This window comes from Diplotaxodon limnothrissa, linkage group LG7, assembly GCF_057381915.1.
Source record: "Diplotaxodon limnothrissa isolate DT_005_m linkage group LG7, D_limnothrissa_male_GT1.1, whole genome shotgun sequence".
In the NCBI taxonomy this organism is placed as follows: Eukaryota; Metazoa; Chordata; class Actinopteri; order Cichliformes; family Cichlidae; genus Diplotaxodon; species Diplotaxodon limnothrissa.
Window position 1 is genome coordinate 69,177,576 of NC_140602.1, and position 19,865 is coordinate 69,197,440.

At 42.2% G+C, this 19,865-nt stretch overlaps 1 protein-coding gene across 1 annotated transcript in view; it reads left to right on the forward strand.

Moving 5' to 3' along the window:
- The first annotated feature begins 558 nt into the window (after nucleotides 1-558).
- nfatc3b (nuclear factor of activated T cells 3b) overlaps nucleotides 559-19,865 on the forward strand; it is a 29,784-nt gene continuing 10,477 nt past the window's right edge. The window contains exons 1-4 of the mRNA XM_085360216.1: nucleotides 559-959; nucleotides 13,011-13,689; nucleotides 15,058-15,456; nucleotides 15,540-15,699. Coding sequence (XP_085216342.1) covers nucleotides 887-959; nucleotides 13,011-13,689; nucleotides 15,058-15,456; nucleotides 15,540-15,699 — 1,311 coding nt within the window. The 5' untranslated portion in view covers nucleotides 559-886. The remainder of the gene's footprint in view (nucleotides 960-13,010; nucleotides 13,690-15,057; nucleotides 15,457-15,539; nucleotides 15,700-19,865) is intronic.

Here is a 19,865-nt window from a genome sequence, read left to right on the forward strand (position 1 = left end):
TCTCTTCAGGGGTTGTCGCAGTCGACCATCTGCCTCCATCTTCTCCTATCCCAGCATGCTCTTCTGTCACTCCATCCCTCTGCATGTTGTCCTGCATTACATCATCGAACCTCTGAGGTCTTCCTTCTTTTCCTTCCTCCTTCGTTACTTTGGATGCTTGACCCCATCCAAATGGGAATCCCCTCCCATCACACACAGCACCACTTCATATGCTTCTCTGCTACTCCTGACTTCCTCATGCAGTAAAAAAAAAAAAATAGATAAATAAAAATATATTCTTTTAAATTGTTAAATAAATGGTAAAGTTTTTTGTTTTCAGGGTTAACTTCCTGTTTGATACTTGCCACACCCATTTATGACATGCCACACCAAGATATCACAGCTAAGGTTTATTTAGAAAAAATAAACAAACATAAAAAGTAAACAACGTTTAGATCGAACTCTTTATTTCCACTTTTGGCAGTATATAAACCCTGCCCATTTTCACTTTTGGCTGAATGGGACCGTTTTCAAAAAGCCCCGGTCACGCGTAAACACGATGTATTGGGGTTTCCGAGGCGGCCATGAAGGCAGCAAACGGATCAAGCTGGAGGAGCGTAAAAAGTGAACGCGAGCAGGAGCCGCGAGGACAACAAGTTAGCGCGGATAATGGGACCATTGTGCTCCAGCAAGGCAGACCGCAGGCGTGTTTACTGAGCCGTCACATGCCGCCGGCCAACTTTTAGCTCGGATTCAGTCGTCGTTTCGTTCGGCGGGTCAGTTAAAAACAGAGTTCTGCTTTCAGTCGGATGTCAGTGAGTGAGACAGGTCACTTTTAAAGACAGGCAGGCAGACAGGTCGGCTGCACGGCTTCCGCTGGGGGACATTTTCGGCTCTGTTCACTTCAATGTCCACAGTAAACTGCGCGGAGGAGCTGGACTTCAGACTCATCTTTGAGGACGACGGCAGGCAAACGGCAGGTACGTGTCATTTTCTCGACGTTAGTTAGCAATTTGTCGGCGGCGTCAAGCTAGAGCTAAAGGGGGCGCCACCGGAGGTGACCGGCTTTGGCCTTCAAAATAAAACACGGCACGAAACTGGACAGACTTTTGAAGCTGCCGCAAAACTTGTGTCAGATGTTCATTTTTATTTTGTGGTGACTATTTCTAGATTTTTTTCCCGCTGGGTTCCCCATAAGGTTTAAATCAGTATAATCAAGCCATTACATTACATTTTTTAATAAATGTTCCACCAGTAGCAAGTAGACATTGGACTATCTGAGATGTTCTTTTACATTTCCTTAAAATGTTAGCCAAATATATACAGTTCCTTCTCCTATAAAGTACTCTACTCATTTGAAATAGTCTCAAAACATATTCATTGTTTAAAATGTTAAAATGCTAAAATAGAAATATGAGCATGACTGGCACAGTTTTATCTCCATGAACTGTATTTTATGGTGTAATAATAAACAGCTTTGTAATAATCTACTAAATTTACTGTGTAAACTGTAGCCGTTTGTCTAAATGACAGATTTAATGACCTGTAGCTGTTTGTCTAATGACAAGGATTACAGTTCCCGTATTTCAAGCAGCTACGACAGTGATTAATGATTATTTTAGTCGGTAATCAGTTTATAATCCGAAAACAGTCCAGAAACACGTCACCATAGTCGAATACTTTGCGCGAATTTACTTTGAAAATCCCGACCGGATGTTGTGATTTTGTGTTTTGGTCGACGTGACACATCAGCTGTCTGCTGATAAATGTGGATCAGGAGGTGAATAGAGGGCCAAACCAGCTTCTTCACTTCCTGCCTGACTTATTGATAGACTTACCGATTAATCAGCAGATCAATGATGTCTGAACTGAAAACCATTAACAGATATTTTAACATTTACGTCATCTGACCTTTACTGCAAAAGCTCTTAATGTTGGCTTTTTTTAAACATCTTATCTTCATTTTATTTTTCAATAAATCAATTTATGGAAAATAAGATTCAGAAAATAGGAGAAAAAAATCACAGAAACTTCACTTTACCCCAGACTTCAGCGTAAAAGTCAGAAATATCAACTTTGTTCAAACTTGATTTGAAAAAAAAAAAGGTAATCAGTTGACTCATCAAATAGCCAATGGGCAAACATTTATAACACATCGAAGTAAGAGGAAGTTGCAGTTTTGAATTAATGTCCACGAATAGCAACGTATGTGGCGTGTTTGTGGCTTTAAGTCTTGTGTGTGTAACCCGAAATCTATCGGGTGGTTTCCTGCTCGTTAAAAATTTACTCCCCACCAATCATGTTGGAAGGAAAATCACCAGATCGTCATTTTAAAAACCAAAATACAAAGGGAGGGTTTAATTCACTCATGCATAAAATACATTTGTTTATCAAACGGTCAGAAATAACAGGAAGATGCTTTTCACTATGATAACAAAGACGTCGCCCAAAAACTCTGATTTAAATGGAAAAACCCCCTGACTAAGAAGTCTTTTTGCAACGTTCCGGAAATTGAGAATTAGTCGTATTTTTAGTTTCTCGTGGCTGATATACTCATAACAGCATGCTGTTTAAATGCTTGGTTACTGAGGGGCAACCAATCAGAAAGGGGACTGGAATACACTTCTGTATGGCATCTGTCATAGAAATAGATGATGCCAGATATTGCAGCGCCTTTAGGCGACTGTTGTTGTGATTTGGCGCTGTATAAATAAAATTGAATTTAATTGGATAAAATGTGAAAGAATACAACAGACGGAGCGTAGACTCTAGCTGTCTAATATGTCTAACACTTGAAGAAAGTACGCTTTGTTTGGTTTTCTCCAACTTCATTTATTAAGAGTCTGTAGCTATAGCTCCACAAACGCATTGCCTGTGACAGCCCTGATATAAAATAAAAAATTATAACCGACTTCCTTTCATAGAATAACATAAAAAGATTGTATTGAAGTTCTACTGATGCACAGCTGCTGTAGTAGAGTCCAAGAATAAAAGCATGAAGCTGGAACGAAGCAGAAGAGGTCACTTTAAATTGTCATATTTTTCAAACATTTATGCATTTGATGCACCATAGACGAGATATTTTCAGGCCTCATACTCATACCTGTGCAGAAAAGCCTGCGTGACGTGCTGTCGGTACTTCTGAGTTTTATCATCAGCTAAAAGCACCTAACTGGCATGTTTCTGCATTGCAACAAGCTCCAAACCTGCCTTTGTCTCCTTGTCAGTTTCACACTGTCAGCAGGTCAAGTTAGGAGTGATGTTTGTTTTCAGAGGGCTGGGTCTTCAGCTGGCTCAGCTTCTGCCTTCATGCTATAACTTTGATTATCTGCTTGCTGATGTGCTGACGCCGTTTCCTGATCTGAGTGTTTTCTGTGTTTGATGTTTAACCTGCTGGAGGTCCCACCCTCTCGCTTTTCTTTATCAATAGTTCAAGCTTTCTGAAGGTCTAAATTGGCTCTTCAGACACTTTACTAGGAGCCTGTTTCAAAAATACCTGTGTCTTTAGTTAAATCTATGAAAAGTGTCAAAAGAAGAATCCATTCTTAATTAAGGGAAGCAGGAGGAAAGGCTGAGGTATGAAACGTATACAAGAATTGGACTGAAATGGGTCTGATGGAGCGATGGATCCAGATCCAGTATAGATGGAGGAGGTCAGGAGAGAGGTCCAACAGTGAGGCTCCAGCCTGTGAGACACGGTGGAGGCTCGGTCATGGTTTCAGCCAGTGCTGTCGCAGATCTTTGTTAAAACTGATGAAAGTCAGATTTGATCCACTGTACAGTAACATCTGTAACATCTGCGTCTCATTTGGATGTTAGGTTTGTTCTTAGTTGACATCACCTGTGCTAAATCCAAAGTGTTTCCACATAATGGCCGATTCTGCTTTTAGAAACAAGCTGCTTTCCTTCTGCTGTGCCAGACGTTTGCTCTTTGTTTGTGTGTCTGTCGTTCAATGTAGTGTCGTTTCTGTTGGCGGAGTGTTTTCCGTATCATAACTGAGGTTAATGATAATATATTAATTAGGGCTGCCACAAACGATTTTTTTGATAGTCGACTAGTCACCGATTATTTTTGCGATTAGTCGACTAATCAGATCATCATCCATTGGACGTACAGCGTACAGCTTATTGCACCAGCAGCATCTGCTCTTATATAACTATCATTAGCTTACAGCTTTAAGTGTTTAAGGTCTGTGCTAACTAAAAATAAAGACAAGATGATAGTTTATTAAAGTTTAATGAAATTTGCAGATTGTTTCGGTGAAGTTTAATAAACTCCTTGCTATCTAAAATATAACAGGACACCGGAGTAAATTCTCCAGCATCTCACACTTCTGATAATCAGCTGTCTGCTTGACTTTATTCAGCTGTGTAAAAACTATAACTTTAATCTCAGCCAAACCGATTTACTCAGGAACAAATAAAATACTGAAAAAAGCCAAACAATAACATTTTAAGTTATCTAAGTGACTCATATATCATGTTTAACCTGAGTAGTGAAAGACGGCGGTGGGTTTGAAAACGATTTGCCGGGAGTCCGGTGTTCTCACGGCTCTAGTTAGCCTAGCCCCCGGCTAGCTATCGAGCTAGTGGGTAACAGACGTCTCCGAAAACGTCGGAGCGCTTTTGAAAATATGCGGTGTCTTGATAAACTGAGCAGATATTTGAGGTTTACACAGCTACATTCTCGCCTGAAAATATGTTAAACGTTTATTTTGTGACTCAGAAAGAATAATAAGAGTAACATTAAAACTAACTAGCTGCCACCATTGTTGGAAACTGAGCTCGGCTGCGCTATGAATTCTGGGACACAGCTACTTCTTCTTCGGGGTTTAACGGCAGCTGGCATCCTTGTACATGCAGTGCTGCCATCTTCTGTTTCAGTCCGTTATTACACTCTTAAATCCTGCTACTTATTCCTCTTACAAAGCTTCAAACGACGCGTCGACTATTAAATAGGTCATCGACAATTTTGATAGTCGACGTAATCGTGACTAGTCGACTAATCGTGGCAGCCCTAATATTAATAACATATTATTGATTAACCTCGTCTTGTGGACGGAGGTTCTCAGATGTTTGGTCTGTTTTTGGCGTCTTCTTCCTGCTGTTCGATGGCGTTTGCGGTGGACCCTCAGCAGGAGCTTTGGGAGAACACGGGGATCGTTTTTAGCTGAAAGAATTTGGACCATTTTTCACTCTGTGGTTTCTCAGAGTTTGTTTGAAGGAGTATTTTGAGCCAATAATGACTAATGAAGACAAAGCTGTGGTTTGCTCCTGACAAATTTTGTCCTACTATTATATGTAATAACACTTTATTATTTCCCACCAGTCGGTTCTTACTTTGACAGTTTTATATCAGACTGCTGACACAGTAAACTAAAGTAAATCCTTGGACTTGGTGGAATAATCAGTTGTGATTTTGAGCAGATGTGATGTTATTGGCAGCTCATAGGTCATGAAATTAAAGTCTTGTTTGTAGATGGACAGAAAAACAGCGAGCAGCTATTTTTATACTCTTTCATTGGTTCTTTAGTCAAACAGACACTGAAGGAATCGTCTGCACCTCTGAAAAGTTTTCACTGGTTTCTCTTTAATTCTTGACGCTTCTTTCAGCTGTTCTGAATGTCCTGCAGGCTGACTTTGAAAGACTGGCAGATAAGCAGCTTCAGCAGCTCTGATGGATGAATGGATGCATAGACTGTGAGGTGATTAGATGTGCAGATAGATTACGGACAGGTCAGCAGATGGCTACTGCAGATGTGTTCGTTGTCTGCATGCGCTTCAGGCAGCGTGCTGCCGTGCATCACTGCTGGCAGGTTTTACTTCCTGGTTTGCTTGTTTTTTTTGTTTGTTTTAACCGCTCTGTGACACCCAGCTGCTGGCGGGTATCACCTCCTCCCCCTCTGTCTGCACTCAAACGGGGTAACTGTTGCATCAGATCTCATTTATTTCTACTCAGCGAGTGGAGCTACTGAAGCAGATCACAGTTGGAGCTTTTATGCCTTTTTTGCATACACACTGCAAGGTGTGTGTGGGTGGGTGAAGGGGGGGTATTAATAGTAGTGTTGTAGTATGGCGTGTGTGCAGCTGTGTGAATGCATTTACTCAACTGTTGGAGATAATCTGTCACCATAATTACCTCTGTGCAAGTAGAGTCGGACCGAGACGGCGTTACTGAAAATAGCTGAATAATGCATCACGAATACGCGTCGTCACAGACACTATACAGCAAATGGTAAACAATCAGCAGGCAGACAGGAAGTGGTTCTCCTCTGGAGGTTGTTTGGCTGGTTTGGGATTTCATAAAACTTTTTTAAACCACATTCAGTATCAGTTCCCTTATTGGATCTCATTTTTGGGCATCTAAAAAAGTATAAATAACCACAAATCAGAGCATCAGTGTGTCAGGACCTCTGTGGTCACACAAGATGCTCATTTCCATCTCTCACAGACCTTTGTGGTTTATTGCCAACTTTAATTTGATCAAAAAAATGAAAATATCCCGGATTATACTACAGGGTGGGCCATTTATATGGATACAGCGTAATAACATGGGAATGGTTGGTGATATTAAAGTCCTGTTTGTGGCACATTAGTATATGTGAGGGGGCAAACTCCTCAAGGTGGGTGGTGACCATGGTGGGTAGAGATGGGCCGATCCGATATTACGTATCGGTATCGGTCCGATACTGACGTAAATTACTGGATCGGAGAGAAATAAAAAATGTAATCCGATCCATTAAATAGCAAAAAAGCACCTCACAAAACTTGCGACACGGCGTAACTCGGCTCATTACCGTAGCACGTCGGAGCAGTATGCTCACGTGATAGAGCGGCTGTGTGTATTTGTAGCCTCGCTACCAATCCAGCATTTCATCTCCGAGGAAGTTTTCCCAGAGAGAAGTAAAGCAAGTGTGTAAGTTCATCTCTGAATGTTTGTAAAGCTTAACAACAGATATATGGAGCGACTGCCTCTTCTTGCTGCTACTTCAATCATGAAACTGATCAATGATCAGCTGATCGGCTTTTCTCTCTTCTTTGTTTTTGGCCCACTTTGCACCAGAAAGAGGAAACCAGCGGCTGAACAGCAGCAGCACGTTTAAGCTTGATCAGCTGTTGTTAGAATGTATTTAATATTACTTTCTACTCCAGGATCTTTTTCTACGTAGCTGACGCTGGTAACTGTGCAGGGGCGGATCTAGCAAAGTTTAGCCAGGGGGGCCGATAGGGCATTAACTGGGAAAAGGGGGCACAAAGACATACTTTTCTTTCTTATTGTCATTTAAAATGTCGAGCTTTTAATAAATAATTATCTGAATCTTACACCCAAAGTTTTAATCTGATGTAAAATGTATAGAAGTCCATTACTGTATATAGTAACTGTTAAGTCTAATATACCCTAGTAAGCTATAGTACTTTTTCCTTTGGGAAGGTACGATCTGTGCAGTCTGCAGTTCTGTTGAAGAAAGATGTTGAATCTATTTAATTATTCTTGAAAAATAATTTATTTCTGTGCATTAAATTAAAGTTGATTACATCGATTAAGCATCATGAGGTGGGGGGTGGTTCCCTATTATTATTATTATTATTATTATTATTATTTTTATTTTTATTTTTTTTTTTGCTGGGAGTTTGAAACCCTATTAGTTAGGTTGCTTACTCTTTAAAATACCAGAGTAGGGAGGATGGAGCAGGTTTAAGTTTATTAGATTGATCAGTTTTGCTGAACTATGAAATATTTTGGGTGCAGTGTATTTTTTACATACAGGTATAACAGAATAGCTTTAGTGTTGTTGTTTATTTAAACTTGAGTATGAACTTATACCAAATGCAGCAAGATATTAAAAAAACACTATATCAGATTCATATCGGTATCGGCCGATATACCAATTTATGATATCGGTATCGGACATAAAAAAGTGGTATCGCGCCATCTCTAATGGTGGCCATTTAGAAGTCGGCCATCTTGGATACAACTTTTGTTTTTTCAATAGGAAGAGGGCCATGTGACACATCAAACTTATTGGTAATGTCACAAGAAAAACAATGGTGTGCTTGGTTTCAACGTAACTTTATTCTTTCTTTATTTACAAGTTTCTGACCACTTATAAAATGTGTTCAATGTGCTGCCCATTGTGTTGGATTGTCAATGCAACCCTCTTCTCCCACTCTTCACACACTGATAGCAACACCGCAGGAGAAATGCCAGCACAGGCATCCAGTATCCGTAGTTTCAGGTGCTGCACATCTCGTATCTTCACATCATAGACAATTGCCTTCAGATGACCCCAAAGATAAAAGTCTAAAGGGGGTCAGATCGGGAGACCTTGGGGGCCATTCAACTGGCCCACGACGACCAATCCACTTTCCAGGAAACTGTTCATCTAGGAATGCTCGGACCTGCACCCATAATGTGGTGGTGCACCATCTTGCTGGAAAAACTCAGGGAACGTGGCAGCTTCAGTGCATGAAGAGGGAAACACATCATCATGTAGCAATTTCAGATATCTAGTGGCCTTGAGGTTTCCATTGATGAAGAATGGACCCACTATCGTTGTATTCCATATACCACACCAAACCATCACTTTTGTTGTTCCAACAGTCTTGGAGGGATCCATCCAATGTGGGTTAGTGTCAGACCAATAGCGCTGGTTTTGTTTGTTAACTTCACCATTCACATAAAAGTTTGCCTCATCACTTAAATGATTTGCAAAGAGCAGTGGTTCCCAAACTGTCAGGGAACTGCAGCGGGGCTAAAAGTACTACATTAAAAAGAAAAACTTGAAAATTTCTGCTTTGAATTAAATATAAAATTGCTGTTAAATGATTGCATTAAAAAAAGTAGCAGAACTACGGTGGCCCCTAGAGACAAAGCACGTACAAAATCCAAAACACGTACAAAATACAAAACACGTGCAAACTCCAAAACACTTACAAAATAAAAAACACATGCAAAATACAAAACACGTACAAAATACAAAACACGTACAATATACAAAACACGTACAATATACAAAACACGTGCAAACTCCAAAACACGTGCAAAATCCAAAACACAACGGAAGTGCTCCAGGACGCTAGGGGCAGTGTTGAGCTTTTGTTACCTAGTAACTACACAAGCCAGGAAGTACCAATGACCGGATTTGGGGTCTGCAGCCTTAAAGGCCGCATTTTAAGGCCGATTATGTCACAGCGACACGACAAAGACTGTCCCAATTCAAAGGCTGCTCGAAATGCGGCCCTCAAATGCGTCCTTAATTTCCCTGAATTTTAAGGATGGGTCTGTGTAGCCTTCATGGTCCAACATATCCCAGACTTCATAGCGCGGCGGTGGTTTGGATAATTTTGCCGAAAAAAAACGGCGGAAGCGGAGCGGACGAAGAGTAAACTTCCAGAAGTAAGTACTGAATATTATGTCACTTATTTATGCGCAAATGTTTTTATAATGAAGAACATTAAAACATTACTGTTGGCAACATGTCGGGAAAGTTATGTGACATTAGCGACATTTGTACTAACTTGGTTTTAAAGCCTTCACTTCAAAATATTCGCCGTTCAATAGCTGACTTTAATCTTACAGAGAATGTGATGATTTTATGCGTAATTAAAGTCAGTCATGTCAGTCAGCTGACGGTTCACTCCTTAAGCTGAAAGAAAGATGCTTCAATCACAGCAGTCACACATGTGTCCACTGTACCATCTGGAACTCTTCTTGTTTACACTCGTAATAACACAAACACTAAATCCTGCTTCTCTGTGCTGTTGTGTAGCAGTGTGTACACCTGAGACTGTCACCTGTCTGTCTGTCCTGCACTCTCTCTCTGTTTCTTTCTCTCTGATTGTGGAATAAAAGTATGAACGTGTGTTTATAAGTTACACTTGTGTTTGAATCCTGCAGCTTATCACACATTTGATTTCTATGTGTGACACCTGCAAGTGTCCAGAGTGAGAACAGACTGAGGGACCCACTGCTGCACATCATCTGTGAGGCTTTGCAGCCCTGATGATCCACCAGGACAATCTCAGCAGTGTGTGAGGAAGAGGAGGAGGAAGAGCCAGCAGCAGCTGACAGATGGAGAGAATAGACAGACTGTTCCCTGTTTGTGAAGGACTGCTAGAAAAGTTTAAAATAACTAATTGTCTGTCCTGAATCAGTCTTATTAGGTAATGTTCACATAATGTGATCATCCCAGTGTTTCCAGTGTGGGAGAAAGTACTCAGAGTACTCAGGGCCTTCAAGTTACACACTATGAAAGGCAGCAACAAGTTTAATGTTCAGAAACCTAAAGTCTGTATCAGCAGCAGAATGGAGCTAAAATAAATGTTGGTTTCAGTTCTATGAAGCTTTGAGTATTTTGGATCAGTAGCTGCTGTGTTTGTTGCATCATATTGCTGTAACTGTTTATATGCTTTATATATTCTGAGGTAAGTTGATCTATAGTGTTACATCATATTCTATAAGGATGTTATGTGTTTGTATACTTTCTGCCCAGTTTGACCCATTTAGCAGACGTCAGCCTGTTTAAAGCTCTGATATCTATTCTGTGTGACTTACAGCAGTTATGACATGGTCTGATTTTCTCACCCAATAAAGGAATATTTAATACATCAGTCTACTCTTCATTTTATCAGAAACATATATATACTATTATATATTGTACATATATTTATTAGTTTCAGATGTAGCCATTCTTGTATTTTGCTTGTTTACATTATTGTATTTTGCACAACTCTGTTGCTTGTGAAGCTCGCACACAAGAATTTCACTCACATGTGCTGTACCAATGTACCTGCACATGTGATGTGACAATAAAAGTGATTTGATTTGAAACAGCTCACAGCTTGTACATTTTCTTTTTACACATGTATGTAAGCATTTGAGCCAAATTTAGTAATGCCAACATACTGAAGGAACAACATTTGTCTCTTATATATGATACACCTATATATGCACTGTCAATATACATTTTGAACCAGCTGCAGATGTCAGAGTAACAACTGACTGACCCCCACATAAAGTGCGTTACAGTAGTCCACAGGGGAAGAAATAAAAGCATGGATCACGGTTTCAAAGTGCTGCCTAGAAAGAAACGATTTCACTCTTGCCAGTCGCCTTAAATGATAAAAATGGACTGGTCCAACTTAAAACCAAGGGCAGTAACAACAGGTTTAAAATAAACCTCCAGGGGTTCCAAATGAAAAGAAGAGGACTCACAGGGGCCACTGGGTCCAAACACCAACAAATCTGTTTTCTTTTCATTCAAATTTAAAAAGTTTAGAGCCAACCAAGCTTTAATGTCATCTAGGCATGTCAAGAGAGGTTTTATTCAGATGCCATCCTTCGGCTTCAGTGGCAAATAAATTTGGCAGTCATTCCTATATACTTGTCTTTGAGTGAAGATTTAAGGTGGTAAGACATGTAAATAACTGCAACTTGAATCTGTACTGAAGCTCAGTATTTGACAAAGAGTTCATGTTCACTGCTGTAATACCTAATAATGACTAATATAATAAACCATAATATTGTCCATATTATATTTACATTACCAAAGTGATATGACTTTAGTCTCATGAACAACATTAGCTAATTGTTATTTACTAGCTAATCTTAAATGACTGTTCAGTACAGAAATGAAGCCCAAAAATCATGTTTTACTGTCCTGTGGTCTCAGCCTCAGATACTTATCAAATCACACAAAGCTCTTGTAGAAACAAACAAACAAATGAAAAAAAATATGTTCTCCTTCATTTCTGTCAAAAAAAGTTGTATGACACGTTTCCAGCTGTTAGTATCATAGTTGCTAGGCAACCTGGGAAGCGCAACGGAGACTAGAGCCCATGTGTTTGCAACAAACTTGCCGTTTATTTTACAAATCGAGCTCAACACTGCCCCTAGCGTCCTGGAGCACTTCCGTTGTGATTTGGAGTTTGTACGTGTTTTGGAGTTTGCATGTGTTTTGGATTTTGCATGTGTTTTGGAGTTTGCATGTGTTTTGAATTTTGTACGTGTTTTGGAGTTTGCATGTGTTTTGGATTTTGCATGTGTTTTGGAGTTTGCATGTGTTTTGGATTTTGTATGTGTTGAGGAGTTTGTGCGTGCTATTTGGAATTTGTAAGTGTTTTGGAGTTTATACATGCTTTGTCTCTAGGGGCCACCGTACAGAACCAATGAAACAAATCAACGAGAGTTTTAAAAAATGACGTTATTCATCACTTTTGTACCTTTTTTTTAACCTGAAATCATGACGCATCTCATCGTTGGTGAGAGAACTGAAATGAAGTTGAAGCTTCAATCAAGCAAATGAACAGAAGATCAAAATGAATCGACAGAGGAGGAGGAAATGCGTCACGGCGGGCTGATGTGGTGATCACAGTTGTGATAATTGGGCTGAAGCAATGTTTTATCACATTCTGTTTTGTTGTAGTGATCTTTACACACGTTGGTTTCTTTTTGCCTTTTTTGGAGGTTTTTATGTCGAATGATGTAATGACAGGAAGTCAGCCTGCATCAAACATGTAAAATACTCAAAGATGTTGAAATTGTGAAACTGTGCAAGAGCAAAATTGAAGCTTAATCATGTTGCTGTTACATCTGTAGCCAAATGACATGACAGTCATTTTTACATTAAATGATAACATATCGACGAGTGTTTTTCAGCCTCAAAGCAGCACCCCGGGGATGTGACTGCACACATAATATCTAAACTCTGAGTAATCTATACGTGCCAAACACTCATTTCCCAGTACGGCCCTCAGAGAAGATATCTAAGTCTTTGCTCTATGAAGGTCACATTCTTGGGATGTGAGGATGGTCTTGTTTTTGAAATCCTGTTAAACTCTGCAGGAAACCCTGTGGACTTCATTTCCTCACCGCTTTCCTGCAGGTTCTCTCCCAGCGACTGATGAATATTACCTGTCAGGTGCAGTCGTCTGCTGCAGGACAGCTACACCATAAAAAGAAAACCACACATTTGCAATGCAAATGATCTCCTGCCTGATTTACATGTTGTTTTCTTTACTCCGCTTCGCAGGTCCAGATCTCGATGTGAGGACGTTTCCCTCCTCCGCGCAGGCTCTGGTCGAGCAGCCCTTCATCCAGGAGCTGCAGAGTTCCCCCTCATGTTTCACCTCAGACCCACATGTTGGATACCAACTTCAGGGGCCCCAGTACGGTGCCCAGGTGAACCCCAGAGCCTTTGACTGCCCCAGCATTCAGATTACCTCCATAGCACCAAACAACCATTTGGAGCCCGACAGTAGCCAGGATGTTTTGGCAGTGGGCGGGGCAGAGGGGGGTTACAGCGATGCATCCTGGTCCAGAGACCAGCTGTACCTCTCTCTGGAGCCCCGCTACCGGGATCCGGCTCTGTGCCCGAGCCCGTGCAGCAGCCTCTCCTCCAGGAGCTGGATCTCCGACCTCTCCTCTTGTGAGTCTTTCTCGCATACCTACGATGATGTGGAGGGGGAGCTACCTGATGCCGCCCGCCTCGCTATGGGTTCCCCCCTCGGCTCGCCTTTTGGTTCTCCGGGCTGTGGGGGCGGAGCCTTTGGGGTAGAGTTGTGGCAGCAGAAGTACCAGCATCCTTTGGCCTTCAACCCGGCGCTCTCGCCCCATCAGTCACCTCGCCAGTCGCCCCGCCAGTCACCGTGCCACTCTCCTCGCACCAGCGTGACAGACGAGAGTTGGCTCAACCGCCGGCCCACTTCCAGGTAGATATCGCCATGGAGACCAGATGTCTTAATTTGGTTCATTTCAACCATTTCAAGATAAAATCACAACAGGACCCTTAAGTAATCGATACTTTAAAATTAAAAAAATAAACATATTATTATATATTAATAAATAATGAACTCCTAATAATTAACTGAATAGTCAGAGTTGTGATTAAAGGTGTGAATTTTGGGAAGCGCTTGTTTAGCGAGTCAGGGGACGGCTCCGGAGCCGCATGCGGCTCTTTAGTCCTTATAGTGCGGCTCCGCCTGGTTTGGGAAAATAATTTAAAGTATTTAGCTGAAGTGTATTATATTTAAATTAGTTCTTTTTTAACTTGTAGTTCTACATTGGAAGATTATTGTGATATTGACATATAAATATAAAATTATATTTTATTATTTTTTCATCGCTCAAAATAAGCGTCACACTCGTGGAAGCCGGTGTAGCCGCCGAAACGCCTGCATTTATCGAGACTTTCAACCCCAGGTAGGCCAATTATGGATCTTTGGATCCACATTATGTCAGCAGCTCCACCGTGAACTTTGTTAAAGACAAACGCCGCTCACGCCCCACAGACGACAGCTTACAGTCCTGTAAAGATGAAAGTGACTTCGTACAGCCCCGACCTGCAGACGCTGTGCGCAGAGGTTCAGGAGCAGAAGTCCCGTTGTAAACATATCACAGCAGACCCCACGATGTTTCCATGAACACGCTTTTCACACACGGTTGCTGACGCACACAGCCGGCTGTAGCTTTGCAGCTCACAGCCCGACACACACCAACACAACAGCACAGACGTTAAGGCGGCGAGGCGTGATTGCGGGTGCTGCTCAGGTGCGTCCTCCTCCCCTGCAGCGGCGCTGCAGACCACGCCCCGCCACACAAATTAACCAGGTAAAATACATATTTAGAATTTTGTAAATATTTATTTTTCATTTCTTTAGCAGCAAAGTGCTTTTTTTTTTTGCTTTTTTTTTTTTAAGTTATTTTTAAAAGTCAGGTCAAGGCTCCAAAAGCCCAAAGGCGATACAACAGTTTTCGTTTCTGGATCATTTTAGTTCAGCTTTGCTTTTGTTATATTTCTTTAAGAGTTCAAAATGTGTTAATTACATAAATAAAATGTAATTTTCTCTGTAGCACTTCATGGATTTCATAAGCAGCACACCTTAGTTGTTCACACAAAGGTAAAAACAATATATACAGTGTTATCTTCATTTTAGATGTCAACAAGTATTTGCGGCTCTGTTTTCTTTTGCGTGGAAACCGGCTCCAAATGGCTGTTTGGGTCTTAAAGGTTGTGACCCCTGGCCTAAACACATTCAGATGTGCATGTCTGAGTCGTTGATCCCGCTCTGCTTTCTCAGGCCGTCATCCAGGCCAACCTCCCCCTGTGGTAAGAGACGCCACTCCAGCGCCGACCCTCATGCCCGCTCTCCGTCCCCTCACCACTCACCCAGCCCCACACCAGGCGCCTCCCCACGGGGCAGCGTGACAGATGAAACCTGGGTGGGAAGCCCTGCCGGCGCCCTCGGACCCCTCCTCATGTGCGGATTCCCTGAGCTGGACGTTCCCTCCAAGACTAGGAGGACGTCGGGGAGTCAGTTGGTCCTCCTGGCAGGTCAAGTAGACTCCAGTCTGGAGTCCTTCCAGGATCCTCCCGCAGAAGAGGGGCGGGAACAAGAGGGCCTGGCCGAGCTCTTCCTTCAGGTGCCCTCCCACTTTACCTGGAACAAACCCAAACCCGGAAACGCCCCTCTGTTCAGGTGGGCCTTACAGCATTCAGCAAATAGATTTGGGTGTAGTTCGGTTACTAGCTGATGATCACATCTGTTTTCTCTGCCTTCAGGACCTCATCGCCCCCTCCTTTGGACTGGCCTCTGCCCAGCCAGTATGACCAGTGCGAGCTGAAGGTGGAGGTCCAGCCCAAGTCCTACCACAGGGCGCATTACGAGACGGAGGGCAGCCGCGGATCCATCAAGGCAGCTGCTGGACATCCTATCGTTAAGGTGCGTCCTCACTATCACTTTCATATTAACCTTTTTTGTCACCGAGTTTGTTTAATCTAAGCTTGTTCTCGATTTACTTTAAGATGAGTTACCTTGGCACTGACTTAATATGTGAGATTCAAGGGTATTATAGAAATAAACTGAAATGATATTGGAGTCTTTAAACTAATAAACAATAGAATAAGGACGCTCGGGGCACTGGTGCAAAAGTTTACTGAGGCAAACTACAGTGAGAACAGCCACTAAGGCTATTACCAGCTGAAATGAAAGTAAGAGCTTTCAGTGTTGGTGTGATAGAAGAGGGTGCATGTGATGGGTCAACATTAAAATAAAAACTGGATGCATTTTCACTGTTCTCACCACAGCCATGTTGTTAGTCAGACAATGCCATTAAAATGCTCCAAAAGGCTTCAACAGCACAAACATATCCCGCCTAACAGACAGCTAGCAGCTACAGCGGTCTGGGGTCGTTTTCTCTCTGTTTTGACCTCCCGTCCACACTGAGACGCCGTTTTCAGTCAAGGAAAACGCAGCGTTTTGAAAACGCTCTCCAAAGCGGATACATTTGAATTCAGTTTTTGCGTCGCAGTGTGGACAGCGAACCCAGAGCCTTTTTGAAAACGATGACACATTGTAGTCATGTGATGCAGTCATGTGACCAATTAAACTAAGATAGCGGGGGTATTATACAGCAGTTGTTTTGTTTGACAGCCCTGTTAAGGATTAATATCAGTCTGTACGCGCTTCAGAGAGCTTTTCTTCAAATTCTTTATTTCTCACTCACTTTTGCAACTTTGTACTGTTGTGTTACTCGCAGCAACAACTCCACCTCATTGTGAGTCCATTTAAAAAACTCTGTGCTTTTCCTCGACATTTTGCCGCGACGTTTCAAAGAGCCGGAAATTAAATAAGCTGCAGACTGAAATGAGGCAGGCCAAATCTTCTTGCGTTTTGCGCTTGCACAGTACTGAAACGTAAGCGTTTTCGGCCGTTTCAATGTGGACGCACAACTCTGGGAAAACGACGGAAAACGCTTGTGTGGACGCGGAGCGTTTTCAGATGAAAACGCAGTTTTCAAATCTATCCGGGCCAGTGTGGACGTTGCCTGTGTCACCATCCACCTGTCAGAGGCCACGCCCCTAATAATGCAAATTTTAAGGCTTCACACAGTTTAAACAGGTGAGTCGTTATGAAGGGTGAAATTATCTTTAAAGACCAAAACACCTTTTCCCCCTGTTTCATGCTATAAACGTGTTTAATACTGCTGTAACAATTTAACATGGGAGTCTATGGGGACGTCTGAGGCCTCTAGTGGCCATTAGAGGAACTGCAGCTTTGACTTCGTTTTTTGTTTAGGCTGTGGTAAGTTTAGGTTTCTGAAAATGAAAACAGTTCAGGTAGATGAAAACAAGCTTCTGTGCCTGCTCGTTCAGTTTTTGGTACTCTTCAAACAGTTAAGTGTGAGTCTGTGGCATAAATAATAATTTTAATAAAAAGCTGAAAGCACCGAGCCTGTGGTGACCCACGGGAGATGAAATCACAGGTCGACTGAGGTTGCGTGCTTTGCCGATGTGTCGAGTGAGCGGCCCCGCGGAGCCTGTGGATCAGACAACAGAGGCGGCCTGAGACAAGTAAAGCCTCCATCAAGGCCTCGCATGTAACGGACACCAGCAGGGCTATTCTGGGTGGCACATTCTCAGGCCGCCGCCAAGGCTAGAAAAGCTTCCTGCTGCAAGACGTGCTAAAACTCGCAGCGTTTACTGTCGAGAAAAGGGACAACAGGTCACACAGGAAGCAGATAATCACACTCAGGGCTGCTGTTTAATTTGTGAAATCTACAAAGGACGACAGAGCTAGGGCTGTTCTTCAAATTCTCTTTGTCTATTTTTCCTCTCATCTTTCTTAAGATGAATGAGGGTAGAAACTGAATGGTACAGTGACCCCTATCTTTATGATAAAGCAAATACTTAACAAGACAATATTAAAAGTTAAAAGTCTTTATAAAAGGATAAGGCAGCTCACTATGCAGATGATTTCTTAACTGCAGGTCTGTAAATGTCACGATCAGTCGGGCCGTTTTCATTTTTTCATTTCCTCGTCCTCCAAGAGATCCCAGCATTTCCCAGGATCCCTTTCCCGGTTTTTAAACCTGTTCCAGTTTAAATGCTGAATCATATGCAATCAATCATCATCAGAACTTTTCATGGCGAGACCTTTTATTGGGAAAGGATCTGCATTTCGACCTGTAATTACAGTAGGTCTAATAAACGAGTCGTATTCTCAGTTACATGTTAGAGTCAAAACAAGAGAAAGGACCGCACTACTGTGGGCTACACCCAGGTGCCCCACCACATCCACCTGTTTTTGTTTCATTTATTTATGTTTAACTGTCAAGACAGTTGTTTTTATTTACAAGTTTATTTGAAGCAGTCGCTAATTTGGTGACTTTTGTTATAAGTCTGTAGCGCTCGTCCTGTTAAAACAGTTTCTAGTGTTTGCTTTCATTTATGGTTATGACACAGGCTTTTTGTTTGGACTTTTTATATAACAATTGGAGGTATAAATGTAAGCCAGGCTCGCCTGTCCAAAGGTCAAAAACACACATAACACCTCAATCAATCAATCAATCAATCAAGGCTTTATTCGCCTCGTGCAGGTTGCCCTGCAGTGCCCTCTAATACTCGCTAAGAAGGAAATTTGCAAGAGATTAAAATAGTAACTGTTAGATTTCTCTTTCAGTTCTCCTTCTTTTCCTTCTGCTTATGTGACCACAGTCGTTTTCTCTCCGTCTCAAACATGCTTCATGTGTTCACTCCAGCTTTATTTGTGGCCGGGAGCTTTTCAGTTCAGATATCACTTTTGCTTTGCGATAACCTTTTTAATATCAACACCCTTCCTGAGGACGTGTGACACCAATGATCAAGGCCACTTACAGCTGAACATGCACATAATGCTGCCTCCTCCGTGTTCGGAGGATATTGTCATCAGGCCTCTCCTCCTCTGTAAGTTATTCCTGGTTTCATCTGTCCAGATGTTTTTGTGTTGTTGTTTTTCTACCTTTTCAAGACAAATATCACAAATTGCTTTGCAACAAAATGCTAAAAAACAAATGCTTTGTTTCCTTTAGCTCTCAGCCTTGACGCACAGGCCCTGATCACATGACCTTAGGTCACGATGTAAATGGCCTGTATTTATATAGCGCTTTACTCGTCCCTAAGGACCCCAAAGTGCTTTACATATCCAGTCACACACACATCCACACACTGGTGATGGCAGCTACATTGTAGCCACAGCCACCCTGGGGCGCACTGACAGAGGCGAGGCTGCCGGACACTGGCGCCACCGGGCCCTCTGACCACCACCAGTAGGCAACGGGTGAAGCGTCTTGCCCAAGGACACAACGACCGAGACTGTCCAAGTCGGGGCTCGAACCGGCAACCTTCCAATTACAAGGCGAACTCCTAACTCTTGAGCCACGATCGCCCCAGTACGTTGGTAGTTAACTACTCTCTGATGTAGAACAAATCAATCAAATCTTCCAGAAAATGTGGCAAGAGGACCAAGAGTTCCCATTACCCTTGGACACAAACAGACTTCTTTGTTTTTTCAATCGAGAAAACTCTCAGCGATCTAAGTTTTAGTAGAATCTAAGCAAGATCTGTAACATCCTGGGGCTTTACAGGATGTCATCAGCATAGAAGTGACGAGAACCTCGAGAGGAGAACCTCTCCAAAGCAGAGCCTGATACACCCACCCAGTATCTCCACCTGTCGAGCATAATGTGATGGTCACCAGTGTCACAGGTAGAGCTCAGGTCCAACATTAGCAGGAGTAACTGGAAGCTCTCGAAACTTTACAAAACCAGAAAGAGGTTTTTGAACAAAGATGCAGGCAGATGTTTCCAGTTCAGTAAAGAAATGGATACAAATCTTTCCAAAATAACAGCCGAGCTGGAGAAAGAACAGCTGGCAGGCAGGAAGATGCTGAAGGAGAAAAAACATTTCTCCCATTACAGGAAATTTCCAAATAATGTCCTGGGATTAGTTCCTCTCTGAAACCAGTTAACCAGCCTAGTGATGGCCTCCCTCACTTCATCTCTTTGGACCTCATGCTGAGAGTGAACGGCTAACACATGGAATCACCTCCAAGTCTTTTATCTGCTTAAG